Source organism: Carcharhinus amblyrhynchos, chromosome 5 (assembly GCF_965287045.1).
Source record: "Carcharhinus amblyrhynchos chromosome 5, sCarAmb.v2.hapA, whole genome shotgun sequence".
Taxonomy (NCBI): domain Eukaryota; kingdom Metazoa; phylum Chordata; class Chondrichthyes; order Carcharhiniformes; family Carcharhinidae; genus Carcharhinus; species Carcharhinus amblyrhynchos.
This window is the reverse complement of record NC_137328.1, coordinates 126,916,896-126,941,156: the sequence shown is the minus strand read 5'-3', so window position 1 is coordinate 126,941,156 and position 24,261 is coordinate 126,916,896. Positions and strand designations below refer to the sequence as shown.

At 44.8% G+C, this 24,261-nt stretch overlaps 1 protein-coding gene across 1 annotated transcript in view; it reads right to left on the bottom strand.

The window, feature by feature from the left end:
* The window catches only part of ccdc152 (coiled-coil domain containing 152), an 88,950-nt gene that overhangs the window by 10,158 nt on the left and 54,531 nt on the right, over positions 1-24,261 (bottom strand). Inside the window, exons 5-6 of the mRNA XM_080189561.1 lie at positions 22,481-22,583; positions 11,514-11,641 (exon numbers count right to left, since the gene is read on the bottom strand). Of these exons, the coding sequence (XP_080045687.1) occupies positions 11,514-11,641; positions 22,481-22,583 (231 nt within the window). The remainder of the gene's footprint in view (positions 1-11,513; positions 11,642-22,480; positions 22,584-24,261) is intronic.

Here is a 24,261-nt window from a genome sequence, read left to right as displayed (position 1 = left end):
ATCTGACAATCCCGACTTGACCAGCCCCATTGCAAAGGTAAGTATCCCCTACTCCTTCACAAATGTTGGGTCAGGATTTTCAAAAGTTGCGATTCAAAGCCCATTAGAGGACTTGTGAACACTGGCATGCATGAAGAAACCCTTTGAAAGGTCAGTTTAAAAAGGTCTCCTAAGACATGTTATGCAACTCCATCCACCCCATATAGCCCTTCATTTCCCCCTGCCAAGTTCTATCCTGCCACCCTTGCTTTTATGTCCTCTCAAATTTCCTAAGCCAAGGTCGAGCACTCCTGGGCCCACTGAATCACTGTCCACTTTCGAGAATCAATGAACATCACTGTGTCTGATGAGATGTTAAAAATAACTTTGAAAGATGATCAATTTCTTCTATGAGAAAAAAACATCTGGAGCATGCTAATAAAAATGTGAATTATTTAAAGTTTCACAAACCATAAATCCTTGAAACAATTTAACTTTGTGTCAACAAACACTGTGAAATTAACCACAGAGATCAGAGAGGCTGAGCTGTCAATCAAATGAAAACCGCAGGGATCTGTGCTAGGACCCCAACTGTTCACGTTATATATGAATGATTTGGAAGAGAGAACTGAATGTAATATCTTCATATTTGCAGATGATACAAAGTTGGGTGGAAGGGTGAGCTGTGAGGAGGATTCAGAGATGCTTCAGTGTAATTTGGACAGGCTGAGTGTGTGGGCATCTGCATGGCTGAGGCAGTATAATGTGGATAAATGTGAGGATATCCATTTTGGTAGCAATAATAGAAAGACAGATTATTACTTGAATGGGTGTAAATTGAGAGAGGTAGTTACTCAATGAGGCTTTGGTGTGCATCAGTCACTAAAAGTAAGCAGACATAGCAGGAAGTAAAGAAGGTGAATGGTATGTTGGCCTTCACAGTGAGAAGATTTGAGTATAGGAACAGAAATATTTTACTGCAATTGTATAGGGGGTGTTGGTGAGGCCACACCTGGAGTATTGTGTGCAGGCTATAGAGCGAGTGCAGTGAAGGTTTACCAGGCTGATTCCAGGGATGGCAGGTCTGTCATATGAGGAGAGACTAAGTCGGTTAAGATTGTATTCATTGGAGTTTAGAAGACTGAGAGAAGATCTCATAAAAACTTATAAAATTCTATGAGGTTAGACAGGGTAGATTCAGGAACAATGTTCCCGATGGTGCGGAAGTCCAGTTTGAGGATAAGGGATAAAACCTTTCAGAACTGAGGTGAAGAAAAATTTCATCACCAGAGGTTGGTGAATATGGGGTATTCACTACAACAGAAAGTAGCTGAGGCCAAAACGTTATGTGATTTCAATAATAAACTAGATATAGCTCTTGGGGCTATAGGGAACAAGGGATTTGTCGAAACGGACTTCAGCAAGGCCTTTGACAAGGGCAAAAACATTAGTGGGTGTCATATATAGACTCCTAAATGGCAGTGATGATGTTGGGAATGACATTAAATACAAAATTAGTGAAGCACGTGATAAGGGAAGTTGGTGATCATGGGTGATTTTAATCTGCACATAGATTGGGCAAATCAAATTAGCCGCAATGCCAAAGTGAAGAATTCCTGGAGTGTATACAGGATAGTTTTTTATATAGGCTTTTTATACATATATACAGAGCATGAGGGTAGCCAGGGAGAGGGTTGGCCCACTCAAGTACAGGGGAGGTAATCTACGTGTGGAGCCAGAGGATATGGGCGAGGTATTAAATGAGTACTTTGTGTCAGTATTCACCAAAGAGAAGGACTTGGTGGATGATGAATCTGGGAAAGGGTGTGTGGATGGTTTGTGTCATGTTGAGATCAAAAAGGAAGAGGTATTGGGGTTTTTGAGAAACATTAAGGTAGACATTTCCCCAAGGCCTGATGGGATATACCTCAAAATACTGAGAGAAGCCAGGGGGTAAATTGTTGGGGCCTAGAAAGAAGTCTTTGCATCCTCCCTGGCTTCAGAGGAGGTCCAATAGGATTGGAGAATAGCCAATGTTGTTCTTTTGTTTAAGAAGGGTAGCAAGAATAATCCAGATAATTACAGGCCGGTGAGCCCTATGTCAGTAGTAGGGAAATTATTGGAGAGGATTCTTCAAGACAGGATTTACTCCCACTTGGAAATAAGTGGACATATTAGCAAGAGGCAACATGGCTTTGTGAAGGAGAGGTCGTGTCTCACTAACTTGATCGAATTTTTCGAGGAAGTGACGAAGACGATTGATGAGGGTAGGGCAGTAGATGTTGGGGAAATAAAAATAGTGATGTCTTGAAGAGTGTACATATTACAGAGAAGGAGGTGCTGGAAGTATTAAAGCACATCAAGGTAGATAAATCCCTGGGACCTGATGAAGTGTATCCCAGGACACTGTGGGAGGCTAGGGAGGAAATTGCGGGTCCCTAGCCAAGATATTTGAATCATCGATTGTCATGGGTGAGGTGCCTGAAGATTGGAAAGTGCAAATGTTGTGCCTTTGTTTAAAAAGGGCTGCAGGGAAAAGCCTGGGAACTACAGGTCAGTGAGCCTCACATCTGTTGTGGGTAAATTGTTGGAAGGTATTTTGAGAGACAGGATCTACAGGCATTTCGAGACACAAGGACTGATCATGGACAGTCAGCATGGCTTTGTGGATGGAAAATCATGTCTCATAAATTTGATTGAGTTTTTTGAAGGGGTAACCAAGAAGGTAGATGAGGGCAGTGCAGTTGATGCTGTCTCCATGGACTTTACCACGGCCTTTGACAAGGTACCGCATAGCAGATTGTTGCATAAGGTTAAATCTCATGGGATCCAGGGTGAGATATCTAAATGGATACAAAATTGGCTTCTTAGCAGAAGCCAGAGGGTGGTTGTTTTTCAAACTGGAGCCATGTGACCAGCGGTGTGCCTCAGGAATCAGTGCTGGGCCCACTGGTATTTGTCATTTATATTAATGATCTGGATGAGAATATAGGAGGCATGGTTAGTAAGTTTGCAGATGACAAAGATCGGTGGCATAATAGACAATGAAGAAAGTTATCTCCAACTGCAAGGAATCTTGATCAATTGGGCCGGTGGGTTGATGAATGCCAGATGGAGTTTAATTTAGACAAGTGCGAGGTGACGCATTTTGGTAGACTGAACCAGGGCAGGACTTACTCAGTTAATGGTAGGATGTTGGGGGGAGTTACAGAACAAAGAGATCTAGAGTACAGGTTCATAGCTCCTTGAAAGTGGAGTCACAGGAGGACAGAGTGTGAAGAAGGCATTTGGCATGCTTAGTTTTGTTGGTCAGAACATTGAATATAGGAGTTGGAATACCTTGTAGTTGTACAAGACATTGGTAAGGCCACATTTGGAATACTGTGTGCAATTCTGGTCACCCTATTACAGAAAGGATATTACTAAACTAGAAAGAATGCAGAAAAGATTTACTCGGATGCTACCAGGACTTCATGAATTGAGTTATAAGGAGAGGCTGGATAGACTGGGACTTTTTTCTCTGGAGTGTAGGAGGCTGAGAGGTGATCTTATAGAGGTCTATAAAATAATGAAGGGCACAGATCAGCTAGATCGTCAATATCTTTTCCCAAAGGTAGGGGAGTCTAAAACTAGAGGGCATAGGTTTAAGGTGAAAGGCGAGAGATACAAAAGTGATATTTGAATCATCGATTGTCATGGGTGAGGTGCCTGAAGATTGGAAAGTGCAAATGTTGTGCCTTTGTTTAAGAAGGGCTGCAGGGAAAAGCCTGGGAACTACAGGGCAGTGAGCCTCACATCTGTGGTGGGTAAATTGTTGGAAGGTATTTTGAGAAATAGGATCTACAGGCATTTAGAGACACAAGGAGTGATTATGGACAGTCAGCATGATATACAAAGATACAAAAGGGCAATTTTTTTCACACAGAGGGTGGTGAGTGTCTGGAACAAGTTGCCAGAGGTTACCATTTATATAGATGATCTGGAGGAAGGAACCGAGTGTATGGTGTCGAAATTTGGTGATGACACCAAGATTGGTGGAACGGCAAATTGTGCGGAGGGTGTGGAAAGTCTGCAGAAGGATCTAGATAGGCTGGGCGAATGGGCCAGGAACTGGCAAATGGAATTTAATGTTGGCAAGTGTGAAGTTGTCCACTTTGGTAGGAATAATGGTAGGAAGGACTATTACTTACATGGTGAAAAACTGCAGCATGCGACGGTGCAGAGGGACCTCGGGGTCCTTGTGCATGAGTCACAAAAACCCAGCCTACAGGTGCAGCAGGTGGTCAGGAAGGCAAACGGGATGCTGGCCTTCATAGCGAGGGGGATTGAATATAAAAGTAGGGAGGTCTTGCTGCAACTGTACAGGGCACTGGTGAGGCCGCAGCTGGAGTACTGTGTGCAGTTTTGGTCGCCGCACTTACGCAAAGATATTTTGGCCTTGGAGGGAGTGCAGAGGAGGTTTACTAGGCTGATACCGGAGTTGAGGGGGTTGAACTATGAGGAGAGGCTGAATAAACTTGGCTTGTACTCGTTAGAGTTTAGAAGAATGAGGGGAGATCTCATTGAGACATATAAGATGATGAATGGGATGGATAGGATTGAGGTGGAGAGGCTCTTCCCGCTCAGAAAGGACAGTAGGACTAGAGGGCACAGCCTCAAGATAAAGGGGGGGCGGTTTAGAACGGAATTGAGGAGGAACTTCTTCACTCAAAGGGTGGTGAATCTCTGGAATTCTCTGCCCGTTGAAGTGGTGGAGGCTGCCTCGCTAAATATATTTAAGACGCGGGTTGATAGGTTTTTGATAGGCGAGGGGATTAAGGGTTATGGGGAGAGGGCGGGAAGGTGGAACTAAGACACGACAGATCAGCCATGATCTTATTGAATGGCGGGGCAGGCTCGAGGGGCTAGATGGCCTACTCCTGCTCCTATTTCTTATGTTCTTATGTTCTAGTAGAAGCATTTAGATAGTTACATGGATACAATGGGTGTAGAGGGATATGGGCCAAATGCTGGCAATTGGGATTAGCTTAGGAGTTTTTAAAAAAGGGCAACATGGACAAGTTGGGCCTAAGAGCCTGTTTCATGCTGTAAACCTCTTTGACTTATGACTCTGAGATGTACGAGGCAGGTTTTTTTACACAGAGGGTGGTGAATGCCTGAAACATGCTGTCAGGAGGTGGTAGTGGATGTAAATACAATAGTGATTTTTAAGGGGCGCCTAAACAAATACATTAATAGGTTGGGAATTGGGGGATATGATCCCTGGAAGGGTAGGGGTTTTAGTTCAGTGGGGCAGATGGTCGGTGCAGTCTTGGAGGGCAGAAGGGCCTGTTCCCGTGCTGTAATTTTCTTTGTTCTTTGTTAGTGGAAGATAATTTTAGATTGCTCTAGGAAATAAAGCAATGGAACCATAATCCATTCTTTATATGTTTTAATTGCATGACAGTGTGATTCCTGATTGTTGTTAGTGCCTTGCTGTGGATATCTGTGTCCCACTGTACATCGAAACAGAATTTGTTTTCCGTGATCCATATTTTAAGCAGATAGAATGACAAAATACTTCAGCTAAAATTGTTTTTTCAAGAGGAAATTTGTGAATTTAGTTTCTTGTTTGTGTTGTAGTTTTTCTATGTTCTATGTTACTTGCTAGCCTGTTGACAAAGAACTAGATGCTGTATTTTATGAAGCCAGGCTCTCGGTTGTGAATGAAACATCAGAAACATCCGAGTCTTATGTCCTGACATTAACCTGGTAATGAAAATTAACTTTAAATAAACATTAGAAGCACTTGAATTAGCTTGCATTAATTATCTTATATTAATATTCTGGATAAATAATTTGTTTTGATAAGAACAGTGTTTTCTCTCAGATTACAGCATACTGTGAATATATTCTGAGAAGGAAACTTATTTATTTTCTAAGAACAACGGGCACAATTTAAAGAGAACACTGACACACACCTTTTATTTTTGAGGAAAGAGATTAACTTTGGGTGATAAACTAATTCGGCAGGAGATTGTAAAAGCTGGGCTTGATTTATATCCCATTGGTAAGTCACCTCTCCACAGCAGACAGTCTGGCTGGCTGCTGGCATCTAAGGATCAAGAAACCTGGCAACCTCCCATCTTATATTTGTGGCAGGAGTGGACAGGTTCAGTGGTGTCTGACACAAGGGAGAAAGGGATGCGGAGGTGTGGCAAATAAAAATAGTAGTGGTCCAGGCTGTCCTTGTGGGGTACCTGTGCCTCTAGGTCCCACAAAGAAAACAGGGAAGGCGATGGCTGAGTGGTATTATCGCTAGACTATTAATCCAGAAACTCAGCTCATGTTCTGGGGATCCGGGTTCAAATTCCGCCATGGCAGATGGTGGAATTTGAATTCAATAAAAATTATCTGGAATTAAGAATTTACTGAGGATCATGAAACCATTGTCAGAAAAACCCATCTGGTTCACTAATGGTCCTTTAAGGAAGGAAACCTGCCGCCCTTACCTTGTCTGGCCTACATGTGAGTCCAGAGCCACAGCAATGTGGTTGACTCTCAACTGCTCTTGGACAATTGGAATGGTCAATAAATGCTGGCCAACCAGCGAGGCCCATGATGCAGAGATGCTTTGAGTGTGTGGGCATCAGCATGGCAGATGCAATAGAATGTGAATAAGTGTGAGGTTATCCACCTCAGTAGCAATAACAGAAAGACAGATTATTACGAATGGGATTATGATGAATGGGATGGATAGGATAGAGGTGGAGAGACTCTTCCCAGTCAGAAGGGATAGTAGGACTAGGGGGCACAGCCTCAAGATAAAGGGGGGGGGCGGTTTAGAACGGAGTTGAGGAGGAAAAAAAGTTGATTCGTTGGTTAAAAAGAAAAAGGAGGCTTATGTTCGGATGAGACGTGAGCACTCGGATAGTGCACTAGAGAGCTTTAGATTGGCTAGGAGGGAGTTGAAGAGCGAGCTAAGAAGGGCTAAAAGAGGACATGAGAAGACTTTGGCTGATAGGGTTAAGGAGAATCCTAAGGCGTTCTATAGGTATGTCAAGAACAGAAGGTTGGTTAGGGCAAGGTTAGGGCCAGTTATAGACGGAAGAGGGAAGTTATGTGTGGAACCGGAGGAGATTGGTGAAGCATTGAACCAATATTTCTCTTCGGTGTTCACGCAGGGGGACATGGATATAGCTGAGGAGGACACTGGGTTGCAGGGGAGTAGAATTGACAGCGTTACAGTTGATAAGGAGGATGTGCTGGATATTCTGGAGGGTCTGAAAATAGATAAGTCCCCTGGTCCGGATGGGATTTACCCCAGGATTCTCTGGGAGGCAAGAGAAGTGATTGCAGAGCCTCTGGCTCTGATCTTCAGGTCATCGTTGGCCTCTGGTATAGTACCAGATGATTGGAGGTTAGCGAATGTTGTCCCATTGTTTAAGAAGGGGAACAGAGACTTCCCCGGGAATTATAGACCGGTGAGTCTCACTTCTGTTGTGGGCAAGGTTTTGGAAAAAATTATTAGGGATAGGATTTATAGTTATTTGGAGAGTAATGAGTTGATTGGAGATAGTCAGCATGGTTTTGTGGCGGGTAGGTCGTACCTTACTAACCTTATTGAGTTTTTTGAGAAAGTGACCAAGGAGGTGGATGGGGGTAAGGCAGTGGACGTGGTGTATATGGATTTTAGTAAGGCGTTTGATAAGGTTCACCATGGTAGGCTTCTGCACAAAATGCAGATGTATGGGATTGGGGGTGATCTAAGGAACTGGATTAGGAATTGGCTAGCGGATAGGAGACAGAGGGTAGTGGTTGACGGTAAATATTCATCATGGAGTTCGGTTACAAGTGGTGTGCCTCAGGGATCTGTGTTGGGGCCACTGCTGTTTGTGATTTTTATTAATGATCTGGATGAGGGTATAGTTGGGTGGATCAGTAAATTTGCTGATGACACCAAAGTCGGAGGTGTGGTAGATAGTGAGGAAGGGTGTCATAGTTTGCAGGAAGACTTAGACAGGTTGCAGAGCTGGGCCGAGAGGTGGCGGATGGAGTTTAATGCAGAGAAATGTGAGGTAATTCACTTTGGTAGGAATAACAGATGTGTTGAGTATAGGGCTAACGGGAAGACTTTGAATAGTGTGGAGGAGCAGAGGGATCTAGGTGTATGTGTACATAGATCCCTGAAAGTTGGGAATCAAGTAGATAAGGTTGTTAAGAAGGCATACAGTGTCTTGGCGTTTATTGGTAGGGGGATTGAATTTAGGAGTCGTAGCGTTATGTTGCAACTGTACACAACTCTGGTGCGGCCGCACTTGGAGTATTGTGTGCAGTTCTGGTCCCCACATTACAGGAAGGATGTGGAGGCTTTGGAGAGGGTGCAGAGGAGGTTTACCAGGATGTTGCCTGGTATGGAGGGGAGATCCTATGAGGAGAGGCTGAGGGATTTGGGGTTGTTTTCGCTGGAAAGAAGGCGGCTAAGAGGGGATCTTATTGAAACATATAAGATGATTAGAGGTTTAGATAGGGTGGATAGTGATAGCCTTTTTCCTCTGATGGAAAAATCTAGCACGAGGGGGCATGGCTTTAAACTAAGGGGGGGTAGTTATAGGACAGATGTCAGGGGTAGGTTCTTTACCCAGAGGGTGATGAGGGATTGGAATGCCCTGCCTGCTGCAGTTGTAAATGCGCCTAGTTTGGGGGCGTTTAAGAGGTCTGTGGACAGGTTTATGGACGAAAAGGGATTGGTTTAGGTTAGTGGGTCATTGTTGTTGTTTTTTTTTAACTGGTCGGCGCAACATCGTGGGCCGAAGGGCCTGTTCTGCGCTGTAATGTTCTATGTTCTATGTTCTATGAACTTCTTCACTCAAAGGGTGGTGAATCTCTGGAATTCTCTGCCCGTTGAAGTGGTGGAGGCTACCTCGCTAAATATTTTTAAGACGCGGGTTGATGGGTTTTTGATAAGAGAGGGGATTAAGGGTTATGGGGAGAGGGCGGGAATGTGGAACTGAGCCACGACAGATCAGCCATGATCTTATTGAATGGCGGGGCAGGCTCAAAGGGCTAGATGGCCTACTCCTGCTTCTATTTCTTATGTTCTTATGTACTTGAATGCGTGTCAATGAGAGAGATGGATTTTCTTTATTCATTCGTAGGTCATGGGTGTCACTGGCTGGCCAGCATTTATTGATGTGGAGATGCCCGCATTGGACTGCGGTAAAACAGAAAGAAATCTCACACCAGCTTAAAGTCCAACAAATTTATTTGTAACAAACACCCCAAGCTTTCGGAACATGTTGTTCCTTCTCCCACCCACCTGATGAAGGAACAACGTGTTCCGAAAGCCTGGGGGCTTTGCTACAAATAAATTTGTTGGACTTTAAGCTGGTGTTGTGAGATTTCTTTCAGCATTTATTGCCCATCCCTAGTTGCCCTTGCTCAGACAGCAGTTGAGAATCAACCATCTTGCTATCGTACTGGAGTCACATATAGACCAAACCAGGTAAGGACAGAAGATTTCCTTCCCTAAAGGACATTGGTGAACCAGGTGGGTTTTTCCAACAATTGACAATAGTTTCATGATTATCAGTAGATTCTCAATTCCAGGTATTTTTATTGAATTCAAATACCACCAGCTGCAGTGGTGGGATTTGAACCCAGGTCCCTAGAACATTAGCTGAGCTGCTGGATTAAAGATCTAGCCATAATACCACTAGGCCATCATCTCCCCGAGAACGAAATATTCAGCAAGACATTGGTGCCCTCGTGCATTAGTCACTGAAAGTAAGCGCGCAGGTACAGCTGTAAAGAAGGCAAATGGTATGTTGGCCTTCATAGTGAGAGGATTTGAGTGTAGGAATAAGGATGTTTTACTGCAATTGTACAGTGTTGGTGAGGCCACATAGAACCATAGAAAATTACAGCTCAGAAACAGGCCTTTTGGCCCTTCTTGTCTGTGCCGAACCATTTTTGCCTAGTCCCACTGACCTGCACTTGGACCATATCCCTCCACACCCCTCTCATCCATGAACCCGTCCAAGTTTTTCTTCAATGTTAAAAGTGACCCCGCATTTACCACTTTATCCGGCAGTTCATTCTATACTTCCACCACTCTCTGCGTGAAGGAGCAACCCCCCACCCCCAATATTCCCTTTAAACTTTTCTCCTTTCACCCTTAACCCATGCCCTCCGGTTTTTTTCTCCCCTGGCCTCAGTGGAAAAAGCCTGTTTGCATTCACTCTATCTATACCCATCAAAATCTTATATACCTCTATCAAATCTCCCCTCATTCTTCTACACTCCAGGGAATAAAGTCCTAACCTATTCAACCTCTCTCTGTTACTCAGCTTCTCAAGTCCCAGCAACATCCTTGTGAACCTTCTCTGCACTCTTTCAACCTTATTTACATCCTTCCTGTAACTAGGTGACCAAAACTGTACACAATACTCTAAATTCAGCCTCACCAATGCCTTATACAACCTTACCATAACACTCCAACTTTTATACTCGATACTCCGATTTATAAAGGCCAATGTACCAAAAGCATTCTTTAGGACCCTATCCACCTGTGACATCACTTTTAGGGAATTCTGTACCTGTATTCCCAGATCCCTCTGTTCAATTGCCCTCTTCAGAGTCCTAACATTTACCCTGTACGTTCTACTTTGGTTTGTCCTTCCAAAGTGCAATACCTCACACTTGTCTGCGTTAAATTCCATTTGCATTTTTCAGCCCATTTTTCTAGTTGGTCCAAATCCCTCTGCAAGCTTTGAAAACCTTCCTCACTGTCCACTAAATCTCCAAACTATGTATCATCAGCAAATTTGCTGATCCAATTTACCACATTATCATGCAGATCATTGATATAGATGACAAACAACAATGGACCCAACACCGTTCCCTGCGGCACTCCACTAGTCACAGGCCTCCACTCAGAGCATTGTCTTCTGACTCCTAAACTCAATTCCTTGATTGATGAAGGCCAGTACACCATACGCCTTCTTAACCACATCCTCTACCTGCAAAGCCGATTTGAGAGTCCTATGAACCCGGACCCCAAGATCCTTCTGATCTTCCGCACTGCTAAGAGTCTTACCCTTAATATTATATTCCTTCATCCCATTTGACCTGCCAAAGTGAACTACCACACACTTACCCGGGTTGAAGTCCATCTGCCACTTCTCTGCCCAGTCTTGCATCCTATCTATGTCATGCTGCAACTTCTGACACCCCTCCAAACTATCCACAACACCACCAACCTTCGTGTCATTGCAAACTTACCAACCCATCCCTCCACTTCCTCATCCAGGTCATTTATAAAAATCACAAAGTTATCGCTTCTAGCCTTACCTGGGGGCTTCTGAGAGGGATTCCTCAGCGCATCTTTGGGCTAACCCTGAGATGTGATGCTGGGAAACCAGGAAGTTACACTATATTTACCAATCAAGCCATTAGGGAAGCCTGAGGTCAAACCTGCTCCCAAGTAGTCCTTTCATAGGCTGGTTTAATCCTCTCAAAAAACTTCCCTTTTTACACAATAGTTCTGTCCTTACCTCCATCTGCAATTTGATGATTTCACTTTGTTTCTCTCTCTCCTGGGAACGCATCTGTCTGTTCATTAGTTGAATCTCTGTTTCCTTTTTGTCAATAATTCCATTGAGCTCTTCCTCCTTTATTTCAACTGGCAAATAGTTTAACCAAATATTAATAAACAAAAGTAGAATTAGAAAATATATATAAAATGTCATGAACTGCAGCTTAACCAATAGCATTTGTAAGTTTAGCAACATTCTTTATTTTTGTCTCTGTTCTTGTTTCTATTTATAAAATATACATTATTAATGAATTTAACAAATTTTTGTCTCACTCTTTTATATTTATGCATCTCATACCCTTATCTTGTCACCTCAGGTTTTGTAATATTAATTCCATCAATCTAAGCAAGCTGTTAACCTGCCTATGCGCTCCTAAAATTGTTTACAGTTCTTTTCATAGTGTAATAATATAGTTTTGTTATGGTATTTAGAGGGATTAAGCACTGCAAGATTTTTTGTTCATCTTCTTTCACCTTTGTTTCAACAAGGGTGCAATGTTTGCAATTCTCCAGTTCTCTGGCATCACTCCTCATTCTGAAGTAGATGGAAAAGTTATAGTCAGTGCCTCTGCAATTTCATAGAACATAGAACACTACAGCACAAACAGGCCCTTTGGCCCACAAGTTGCACTGATCATATCCATACCTTCCAATCCTACCTATAATCCTCAATCCCATTAAATCCCACGTACTCATCCAGAAGTCTCTTAAAAGACCCCAGCGAATTCACCTCTACCACCACCAACGGCAGCCGATTCCACTCACTCACCACCCTCTGAGTGAAAAACTTACCCCTGGCATCTCCTCTGTACCTGCTCCCCAGCACCTTAAACCTGTGTCCTCTCATGGCTACCATTTCAGCCCTGGGAAATAGCCTCTGAGAATCCACCCGATCTATACCTCTCAATATATTATAAACCTCTCAACCTTCGTCTCTCCAGGGAGAAAAGACCTAGCTCCCTCAACCTATCCTCATAAGGCATGCCACCCAATCCAGGCAACATCCTTGTAAATTTCCTCTGCACCCCCTCAATAGCTTTCACATCCTTCTTGTTGTGTGGCGACCAGAACTGCGCACAGTACTCCAAGTGGGGTCTGACAAGGGTCTTATAAAGTTGCAGCATTATCTCCAACTCTTGAACTCAATCTCTTGGTTAATGAAGGCCAATACACCATACACCTTCTTGACCACATTCTCCACCTGCGAGGCCGATTTACGAGTCCTGTGGACCTGGACCCCAAGGCCCTTCTGCTCCTCAACACAGCTAAGACTCCTATCCTTGATACTGTACTCCTTCATCCCATTGGACCTGCCAAAATGGACCACTACACATTTATCCGCGTTGAAGTCCTTCTGCCACTTCTCCACCCAGTCTTGCATCCTATCTATGTCTCGCTGCAACTTCTGACATCCCTCCAGACTATCCACAACACCACCAACCTTTGTGTCGTCAGCAAACTTACCGATCCATCCCTCCACTCCCTCATCCAGATCATTTATGAAAATTACAAATAGCAAGGGTCCCAGAACAGATTCCTGGGGCACTCCACAGGTGACCAACCTCCATGCGGAAAAAGACCCATCCACAGCCTTCTGCGGGCAAGCCAGTTCTGGATCCACAAGGCAATAGCCCCATGGATCCCATGCCCTCTCACTTTCTCAAGAAGTCTTGTATGGGGGAACCTTTTCGAATGCCTTGATAATTGCTCTACCAACAGGCTCTGACCCCACACCCTTGGCACTGCCTAAAGCTCAGTGATAGTTTGCCCCTTGGGTAATGCCAGGGGGCCAGTCTGACACTGCCAGGCTGGTATTGCCAAAGGGGCACCCCACCGCTTACCCCTGGCCTCTGGGGTGGGGGGGGTGGTCCTCAATGGTCTCTCCTCACTCCAGCGTGGTCAGGCCACCTCTTCCCCGTGGGGAGCTGTTATAAACCTCGCTGGAAGGAACCAGTCCTGGTGGGGTGGCGCCGGGGTGGGGAGGTGGGAGACACAAGCAGTCCTGGGCCCACCAATGATATTGAAATACCAATTAGCATATTGAAATCATGCTTCCATCGTACACCTCTACAAGAGGAAGGGCAAACGGCAAGTATGCGACAACCACCGGGGAATCTCACTGCTCTCCATCACAGGAAAAACCCTCGCAAGAGTCCTGCTAAATCGTCTGGTCGCTCATCTGGAGCTGGGCCTGCTTCCAGAGTCACAGTGTGGCTTCCACAAAGGTCGTGGGACTACTGACATGATTTTTGCTGCGCGCCAACTTCAGGAGAAGTGTCAGGAGCAGAATTGCGAGCTCTACACAACCTTTGCTGACCTCGCGAAAGCCTTCGACACTGTAAGCAGACAAGACCTGTGGAGGATCATGTCAAAGTTCAGCTGCCTCCCCAAATTCATTCAGATGGTACGCCTGTTCCATGATGGCATGATGGCCAGAGTACTGGATGGCGGAGGATCCTCTGAGGCATTCCCAGTCACCAATGGCGTCAAACAGGGCTGTGTGCTCACACCCACACTGTTCAGCATGATGTTTATTGCCATGCTAAATGATACCTTCCAGGACAGTGTTGCTGGAATCAGCCTCAAGTACAGAGTGGATGGGAAGCTTTTCAACCTGAGGAGTCTTCAAGCAAAGTGAAAGAGACTGTTAGAACATAGAACACTACAGCACAAACAGGCCCTTCGGCCCACGAGTTGCGTCGATCACATCAACACCTACCAATCTATAGACCTATCTATAACCCCTAATCCCATTAAATCCCATATACACATCCAGAAGTCTTTTAAAAGACCCCAGCGAGTTCACCTCCACCACCACTGACGGCAGCCGATTCCATTCACTCACCACCCTCTGAGTGAAAAACTTACCCCTAACATCACTTCTGTACTTGCCTCCCCGCACCTTAAATCTGTGTCCTCTCGTAGCGACCATTTCAACCCAGGGAAATAGCCTCTGAGAATCCACCCTATCTATTCCTCTCAACATTTTATAAACTTCTATCAGGTCGCCTCTCAACCTTCGTCTCTCCAGGGAAAAGAGTCCCAGCTTCCTCAACCTAACTTCATAAGGCATGCCTCCCAGTCCAGGCAACATCCTTGTAAATCTCCTCTGTACCCTTTCAATAGCTTCTACGTCCTTCCTATAGTGAGGCGACCAGAACTGCGCACAGTACTCCAAATGAGGCCTGACAAGGGTCTTGTAAAGTTGCAGCATTACCTCCCGACTCCTAAACTCAATCCCTCGATTAATGAAGGCCAGTACACCATACGCCTTCTTGACCACATCCTCCACCTGCGAGGCCGATTTAAGAGTCCTATGGGCCCGGACCCCAAGATCCTTCTGCTCTTCAACACTACTAAGACTCCTGCCCTTGATAGTGTACTCGTTCATCCCATTGGTTCTGCCAAAATGGACGGCTACACATTTATCCGCGTTGAAGTCCATCTGCCACTTCTCTGCCCAGTCCTGCATCCTATTTATGTCCTGCTGCAACTTTTGACATCCTTCCAGACCATCCACAACACCACCGACCTTCGTGTCATCAGCGAACATACTTACCCATCCCTCCACTTCCTCATCTAGGTCATTTATGAAAATGACAAACAGCAAGAGTCCTAGAACAGATCCCTGGGGCACTCCACTGGTGACTGACCTCCATGCCGAAAAAGACTCATCCACAACCACTCTCTGCCTTCTGCAGGCAGGCCAGTTCTGGATCTACAAGGCCAAAGGCCCTTGGATCCCATGCCCTCTCACCTTCTCAAGAAGTCTTGCATGGGGGACCTTATCAAACGCCTTGCTGAAGTCCATGTACACCATTCTGAGAGATACTGTTCTGAGAGATTTCCTCTTTGCTGATGACTGTGCCCTGTATGCTGGCTCAGAGCCAGAGATGCAAGTCAGTATGGACAAATTTTTCACAGCTTGTGACAACTTTGGACTCACCATCAACATTAAAAAGACTGAAGTCAGGCACCAGCCTGCTCCTCATGCACCAACACAGAACCCATAATCACAATCAAAGGGCAGAAATTACAGGCAGTGGACCAGTTCACTTACCTTGGCAACACCCTCTCCCAAGCAGTGATTATTGATACAGAAGTTAACTGCAGAATAGCAAAGGCAAGTTCTGCTTTTGGTAGACTGCGCTCCACTGTATGGGAACGTCGAGGAATCAGCCCAGCAACAAAACTGCAGGTCCACAGCGCTGTGATACTCACTACCCTCCTGTATGCCTGTGAAACATGGACTGTGTATCAAAGGCATGCAAGACAGCTCAATCTTTCCACATGACTTGTCTTTGCAGAATATTACGCATCCAAAGACAAAGTACCAGACGCTGAAGTTCTCTCTAGAGCAAGTCTACCATCAGTCCACACACTGCTGATGAGAGCGCAGACCCCGTGGGCAGGTCAAGTCATCCGTATGTCAGACGAGCACATACCCAAGCAGCTCCTTTTCGGGGAACTCTCTGCTGGAAGATGCTCGCATGGAGGGCAGAAGAAATGTTTCAAAGACACACTAAAAGCCTCCCTGAAGTTGTTTGACATTGACACGACCACCCAGGAAACGCTGGCACAAAACCGTCCTACCTGGCACTGCCTCATTTACAAAGGTTGTCAAGCTCACGAAGCAAAGTGTATTGCTGAAGCACAACTTAAGCGCGAGCTGCACAAGTCCAGAGCCACCAGCGCAACAACTACAGTGTCTACACAAGTCTGTCCAATATGTGCCAGGACATTCTGTGCCCAAATTGGCCCTGATCAGTCATCTTCGGACACACCACAACCAGCCTCAAAATGACTATTGGTGTCGAGGTCCTCATCGATGACAATGGACGAACAACAACAACATCAGAGTGTGGCGTGTCTGACCTCAGTTGGCCTGTTTTAGGTGGACTGTGTACTTACCAAGAACATTATAGGATAAGATATATTTTGCAAACTTGTATTATCCTTAAAAATCTGTGTATCTCTGTGAAGAATGGTTGGGTGAAAAAGTATTGTATTAACATCAATATTTTCTTCTTCTGTTAATATTGGCAGTCCAATTCTGAAAAAAAAAGTTAGGATTTATTGAGCCAGGGTTCCATTCTGGGACCTGACAGTCCAGAAGTAACATCAGTTGGGATTATCACGAAAGTGAGACTCTTCTCAGATTCAAAGTTTGGAGAATGGGTTCTTGGATGCTGACTAGTAATAAATTGCAGGGTGATTTTGACACGGAAAGCAAGTTACTGAAAGCTGAATAGCAAAACTTGGACTGGAATTTATTGTTAAAAGGTAGCATCTGTGAATTTAAAAAAAAAGAATGTAGAGGTACTGAGGTGCATGATGTAAGAATTAGTGTTGCAGTGAAGTATATTGTATGGATTGAAATCCAAAATGGCATTGCAAGTTGCTAAGTCTTTCCTGAAGATGGAAGATCTAACCCTGACTAGTTTAAAGAAAGTAACCAAGAGTCCGTTAACTGAATTTGCAGTTTAATTGCAGTTGGGATTACCTGTAGGGATAAGGAATGCATGCCTTCTATATTCTCATCCAAATCATTAATATAAATGAAAATAAAGTGACCCCATCATTGATCCCTGAGGCACACCACTGGTCACATGCCTCCAGTTTGAAAAACAACCCTCTACAACCACTCTTTGCCTTCTGTCATCAATTTCGTATCTATTTAGATACCTCACCCTGGATCCTGTGAGATATAATTTTCTGCAACAATCTACCATGCAGTGGAAGGAATGAATGTTGAAGGTGATGGATGGGGTACCAATCAAGTGGGCAAATTTGCCCTGGACGGTGTTGAGGCTCTTGAGTGTTGTTGAAGCTGCACTTAACAAGGCAAATGGAGGGTATTCCATCACACTTGTAACTTGTGCCTTGTAGATAGAGGTAAGCTTTGGGGAGTAAGGAGGTGACTTACTCAATGCAGAATTTCTAGCCTTGACCTGTTTTTGTAGTCACAGTATTTGTATGGCTGGACCAGTTCATTTTCTGATCAATGGTAACCCCCAAATATTGATAGTGGGGGATTCATTGATGGTAATGCTATTGAATGTCAAAGGAAGGTGGTTAAACTTTCTCCTATTTTTTGAGAAGGTGACCAAAGAGGTGGATGGGGGCAAGGCAGTTGACGTGGTATATATGGATTTTAGTAAGGCGTTCGATAAGGTTCACCATGGTAGGCTTCTGCAGAAAATGCAGATGTATGGGATTGTGGGTAATCTAGGAAGTTGGATCAGGAATTGGCTATCAGATAGGAGACAGAGGGTGGTGGTTGATGGTAAATATTCATCATGGAGTTCAGTTACGAGTGGTGTGCCTCAGGGATCTGTTTTGGGGCCACTGTTGTTTGTAATTTTTATTAATGATCTGGATGAGGGTATAGTTGGGTGGATTAGTAAATTTGCTGATGACACCAAAGTTGGAGGTGTGGTAGATTGTGAGGAAGGGTGTCATAGTCTGCAGGGAGACTTAGATAGGTTGCAGAGCTGGGCCAAGAGGTGGCGGATGGAATTTAATGCGGAGAAGTGTGAGGTAATTCACTTTGGTAGGAGCAACAGATGTGTCGAGTATAGGGCTAACAGGAGGACTTTGAATAGTGTGGATGAACAGAGGGATCTAGGTGTATGTGTACATAGATCCCTGAAAGTTGGGAATCAAGTAGATAAGGTTGTTAAGAAGGCGTACGGTGTCTTGGCGTTTATTGGTAGGAGGATTGAATTTAGGAGTCGCAGCGTCATGTTGCAACTGTACACTACTCTAGTGCGGCCGCACTTGGAGTACTGTGTGCAGTTCTGGTCCCCGCATTACAAGAAGGATGTGGAGGCGTTGGAGAGGGTGCAGAGGAGGTTTACTAGGATGTTGCCTGGTATGGTGGGGAGGTCCTATGAGGAGAGACTGAGGGATTTAGGGTTGTTTTCGTTGGAAAGAAGGCGGCTAAGAGGGGATCTTATTGAAACATATAAGATGATTAGAGGTTTAGATAGGGTGGATAGTGATAGCCTTTTTCCTCGGATGGAGAAAGCTAGCACGAGGGGGCATGGCTTTAAATTAAGGGGGGGTAGCTACAGGACGGATGTCAGGGGTAGGTTCTTTACCCAGCGGGTGGTGAGGGATTGGAATGCCCTGCCTGCTGCAGTTGTAAATGCGTCTAGTTTGGGGGCGTTTAAGAGATCTCTGGATAGGTTTATGGACGAAAAGGGATTGGTTTAGGTTAGTGGGTCATTGTTTTTGTAACTGGTCGGCGCAACATCGTGGGCCGAAGGGCCTGTTCTGCGCTGTAATGTTCTATGTTCTATTGGGAATGCACATTGCCTGGCACTTGTGTGGAAAGAGCCCAGGACTGGATTCTGTCCAGGTCATGATGCATTTTCACATGAAGTGCTTCAGTATTTGAGTAGTTGCAAATAATGTTGAACATTGTGCGAACGTCTGAGAACATCCCCATTTCTGACATTATGGCAGAAGTGGGAAGGCCGTTAACTAAAAAGCTGAAGATGGCTGAGTCTAGATGCTGCACTATGGGACTCCTGTTGCACTGAGATGATTGACTTCCAGTCATCTTCCTTTGTTTAACTCCAACCAGTGGAGAATTTCTGCCCCTGTTTTCCGTTGACATCTGTTTGGTAGTGCCCCTGATTGCTACACTCGATCAAATGCTGCCTTGATGTCAAGAGCAGTCACTCTCACCTCATCTCTTGAATTCAGCTCTTTTGTTCATGTTTGAACCAAGGCTGTAATGAGGTCAGGGGCTGAGTGACACTGGCAGAGCCCAAACTGAGTGTTTCTGAGCAGATTATTACTGAGAAAGAGCCTCTTGATGGCACTGTCACAGACAGTTATAGAACATAGAACGTTACAGCACAGTACAGGCCCTTCAGCCCTCAATGTTGTGCCAAGCTATGTCCAATCCCAAGATCAAGCTATCCCCTCCCTGTCATTCTGTTGGCTCCATGGGCCTATCCAATAACCACTTGAAAGTTCCTAAAGTGTCCGATTCCACTATCACAACAGGCAGTCTATTCCACACCCCAACCACTGAGTAAAGAATCTACCCTGGATATCCCTCCCATATGTCCCACCATGAACCTTATAGTTATGTGTCCTCGTACAGCTACGTCCACCCGAGGAAAGAGTCTCTGCACATCCATTCTATCAATCCATCTCATCATCTTATAAACCTTGAGGGCATCTTTCAGCATCTGGGAGGTGTCTGTTGCGATCGTCCTCATCTGAGCAGATCCTGTGTGTACAGAGGGTTTGTCCACAGGGGATTATAGAGGTTTACAACATGGAAACAGGCCCTTCGGCCCAACTTGTCCATGCCACCCTTTTTTTTAAACCCCAAAGCTAATCCCAATTGCCTGCATTTAGCACATATTCCTCTGTACCCATCGTATCCAAGTAACTATCTAAATGCTTTTTAAAAGGCAAAATTGTACCCGCCTCTACTACTACCTCTGGCAGCTTGTTCCAGACACTCACCACTCTCTGTGAAAACATTGCCCCTCTGGACACTTTTGTATCTCTCACCTTAAACCTATGCCCTCTAGTTTTAGACTCCTCTAACTTTAGGAAAAGATACTGACTATCTAGCTAATCTGTGTCCCTCATTATTTTCTAGACCTCTATAAGATCACCCCTCAGCCTCTTATGCTCCAGAGAAAAATATCCTAGTCTATCCAGCCTCTTCTTATAACTCAATCCATCAAATCCTGGTAGCATCCTCGTAAATCTTTTCTGCACTCTTTCTAGTTTAATAATATCCTTTCTATAATAGGGTGACCAGAACTGCACAGAGTATTCCAAGTGTGGCCTTACCAATGACTTGTACAACTTCAATAAGACATCTCAATTCCTGTATTCATTGTTCTGATCGATGAAACCAAGCATGCCGAATGCCTTCTTCATCACTCTGTCCACCTGTGACTTCACTTTCCAGGAGCTATGAACATGTACCCCTAGATCTCTTTGTTCTGTAACTCTCCCCAATGCCCAACCATAAGTCCTGCCCTGGTTCAATCTACCAAAATGCATCACCTCGCATTTGTCTAAATTAAACTCCATCTGCCATTCGTCAGCCCACTGGCCCAATTGATCAAGATCCCGTTGCAATTGGAGATAACTTTCTTCACTGCCACTATGCCACCAATCTTGGTGTCATCTGCAAATTTACTAACGATGCCTCCTATATTCTCATCCAAATCATTAATATAAATGACAAATAACAGTGGACCCAGCACTGATCCTTGAGGCACACCTCTGGTCACATGCCTCCAGTTTGAAAATTCTCTACAACCACCCTCTGGCTTCTGTCAAGAAGCCAATTTTGTACCCATTTAGCTACTTCACCCTGGATTCATGAGATTTAACCTCATGCAACAACCGACTATGAGGTACCTTGTCAAAGGCCTTGCTAAAGTCCAAGTAGATAACATCAACTGTACTGCCTTCATCTATCTTTTTGGTTATCCCTACTGAAGGACCCTTTGATCACTTTCCTGACGATCAAGAATAGACTGAAAGGGCGATAACTGGCTGGGTTGGATTTGTCCTGCTTTTGTGTATAAGGCATACCTGGGCAATTTTCCACATTGCTGAGTAGATGCCAATGTTGTTGCTGTACTGGAACAGCTTGACCTGGGACACAGCAGGATCTGGAACACAAGGCTTTAGAACTATTGCCAGAAAATTGTCAGTGTCCATAGCCTTTGTAGCATGCAGTGCTTCAGCAATTTCTTGATATCATGTGGAATGAATTGACTGAAGACTGACATCGGTGGTGCAAGGGATTTTCAGAAGAGGCTAAGATAAATCAGTCACCCCACACCCCTGGGTGAAGATTGGAGCAAATGCTTCAGCCTTATCTTTTGCACTGATGTGCTGCTCTTCTCCATCATTAATGGTAGGAATATTTGTGAGCTTTCTCCTCCAGTGAGCTAATTAATTGGCCAGCACCATTTGAATGGAGTAGAACAGCAGAATTTAGACCTGATCTGTTGGTTGTGGAATCACTTAGCTGTCTCACTTGTTGTTTATACTGTTTGACAAGCAAATAGTCCTGTGTTGCAACTTCACCAGGTTGGCACCTCATGTTTAGGTATACTTGGTGTCTGTCTACCTCCCATAATATTCTGCCCCAGGGTTTTCTTCTGTGGTGCTTAGCAGTGTTCCCTCTTAGCTTTCCGCATCCTATTATAAAGATACACAAAGGATATACTGGCACTGGAGGAGGTGCAGAGGAGATTCACTCGGTTGATTCCGGAGTTGAGAGGGTTGGCTTATGAGGAGACACTGTGTAGACTGGGGCTATACTCATTGGAATTGAGAAGAATGAGGGAAAATCTTATAGAAACATATAAGATTATGAAGGGAATAGATAAGATAGAAGCAGGGAAGTTGTTTCCACTGGCGGGTGGAACTAGAACTAGGGGGCATAGCCTCAAAATAAGGGGAAGCAGATTTAGGAGTTGAGGAGGAATTTCTTCACACAAAGGGTTGTGAATCTGTGGAATTCCCCGCCCAGTGAAGCAGTTGAGGATACCTCATTGAATGTTTTTAAGGATAGATACATTTTTGAACAGTAAAGGAATTAAGGGTTATGATGAGCGGGCAGGTAAGTGGAGCTGAGTCCACAATCAGATCAGCCATGATCTTATTGAATGACGGGGCAGGCTTGAGGGGCCAGATGGCCTACCCCTGCTCCTAGTTCTTATGTAACCTTTAAGTTATTGATTGTGTATGGCTGCAAATTTAAACATGTTGTAATGAATACACAGTTCAAACACAAAAATTTGTTGGGACTATTGGATGGTCAGTGCATGGATTTGGTTTCTCATTAAAGTCAGTAGCAGGAATGCTTTGGGCTGCTTATTACAACTGGCCTTTCTGTCCACTGCTGACAGTATGCCAAATACTCACACTTCCGGCTCAGATCTTGCTGAATCTTTGCACATTCCATCTTGTGCTCCTTTTCCATTGTTTTCATCTCTAACAGCAGCTTCTCAACATTTTCTTTATTCTCCTGCAAACATATTGCCATGAGACTCAGGGTTAAAAATTCATTTCTCTCATTCATTGGGCATTGGTGAGTTGGCTAGACAGCATTTAAAAGTAGCACGACATGTGATGAAAAAAGAAGCAGATATGACGTCAAAAATTTCCAGTTTTGCAAAAGGGGAGAAAGTATTAACTTTATTACCAGTGGTAGGAGACCCATTAAAAGCAAGATTTAGCGGGCCTTAACAAATTGAAAGAAAATTGAGTGAGGTGGATTATTTGGTAAGAATGCCAGAAGAGTGTATCATTTTCAAATGATATTTTGGTAGGGAAGGAAAGCAGCAGGAGCTTCTGATTAGTTAGTTGTTACAAATCAGACTGAAGAAACAATGGACGTGCAGACTTTTAAATCCAGATTTCTACTGAATTCAAATCATCTGCTGGGATCCCAAGGCATTACTCTGGATTAGTAGTCCAATGACAATATAACTGTGTCATCACCACCCCCCAACCCCCTCCCCATCATTCCAAAAATTCAGTATTACATTTCTGTGAATAAGTATGCTAGCACCTGGGCTGAAGGAAGTACTTTCAGGCACTTGGGCATGGGTTGTTATGATGGGTCTTAGAGGTGGGTGGGGACATAGGATGGCATGGGCTTGCATGGAAGAGACATTTAAGTTTAAGTTTGATCATTTGTCACAGGTAGGCTTACATTAACAGTAATGAAATTACAGTGGTAATCCCTTAGTTGCCAGACTCCAGCGCACGTTGAGTACTCTGAGGGATAATTTAGCATGGTCAGACACAGGAAGTGTGTGGTGGGTTGGGGGTGGGGGTGGGGGTGGGGGGGGGGGGGCGCGGGAGGGGGCGGGTGCAGGGATGGGGGCTGGAGGATTGTTTTATGTTTTAATCTTCTCTAAAGTAACTTAAAGTGCGAGACCACAAAAAAGTCAGCCACCTGCCCAACGCACAGCTGCACCCAACAGTCTCTGGACTTACTCTGGGGGTACCAGGCCACACTCCTAATTCAGCAGCCCTTCTCACCTTGGAATGAAAATTCTATCTGCAGAAAGCCATTTTTAAAAAGGCCGGGAATTCTCCCATCTCCATGCCCTTGACCTGGGAGCGAAGATCTGAACCATTGCATTACACCCATCTTCAAACGCAATGCAGTTGGAAAGTGGGGCATAAAATGATTAGCACGATTGGCGCTGGTTTTCGTGACCAGCGCCATGTTACGAGCGCTCGATTTCTGGCAGTCAGCCTCTCACTAGAAATGGGTGTGAGGCAGGTTCATGTATTTAAATTTATTTAAATGTTGTTTAACATCTGCTTAGAGAGCTTGCTGCTCAATCATCCAGGTTCACCCTCCTTTACTGCCTCGCTGGGAAAGGTTCTCGCCAGCAAGGAATAGGCATGCTCCCCATGAACACAGAACAGTCTACTTGACTTCGCTAGTGGAACTGGAGGCCATTAAGGCCTCCCGGGGAGGCCAAGGGCAAGGGGGCGGGTGCTCCTTGGGCAGTGCCAGACTGGCAGTGCCACCCTGGCACCTGGGCAGTGCCAGCAGGGAGGACAATGTGGTGAGGGGACCCACTGCCATTCTGCAGCGATTGGTGGGGGGAGGGCAGCAGGGCCACGATCAGTCGGGGAGGGAGGGGGTCTGTGATTAGTCTGGGTGATGGGTGGATGTGGTAGGG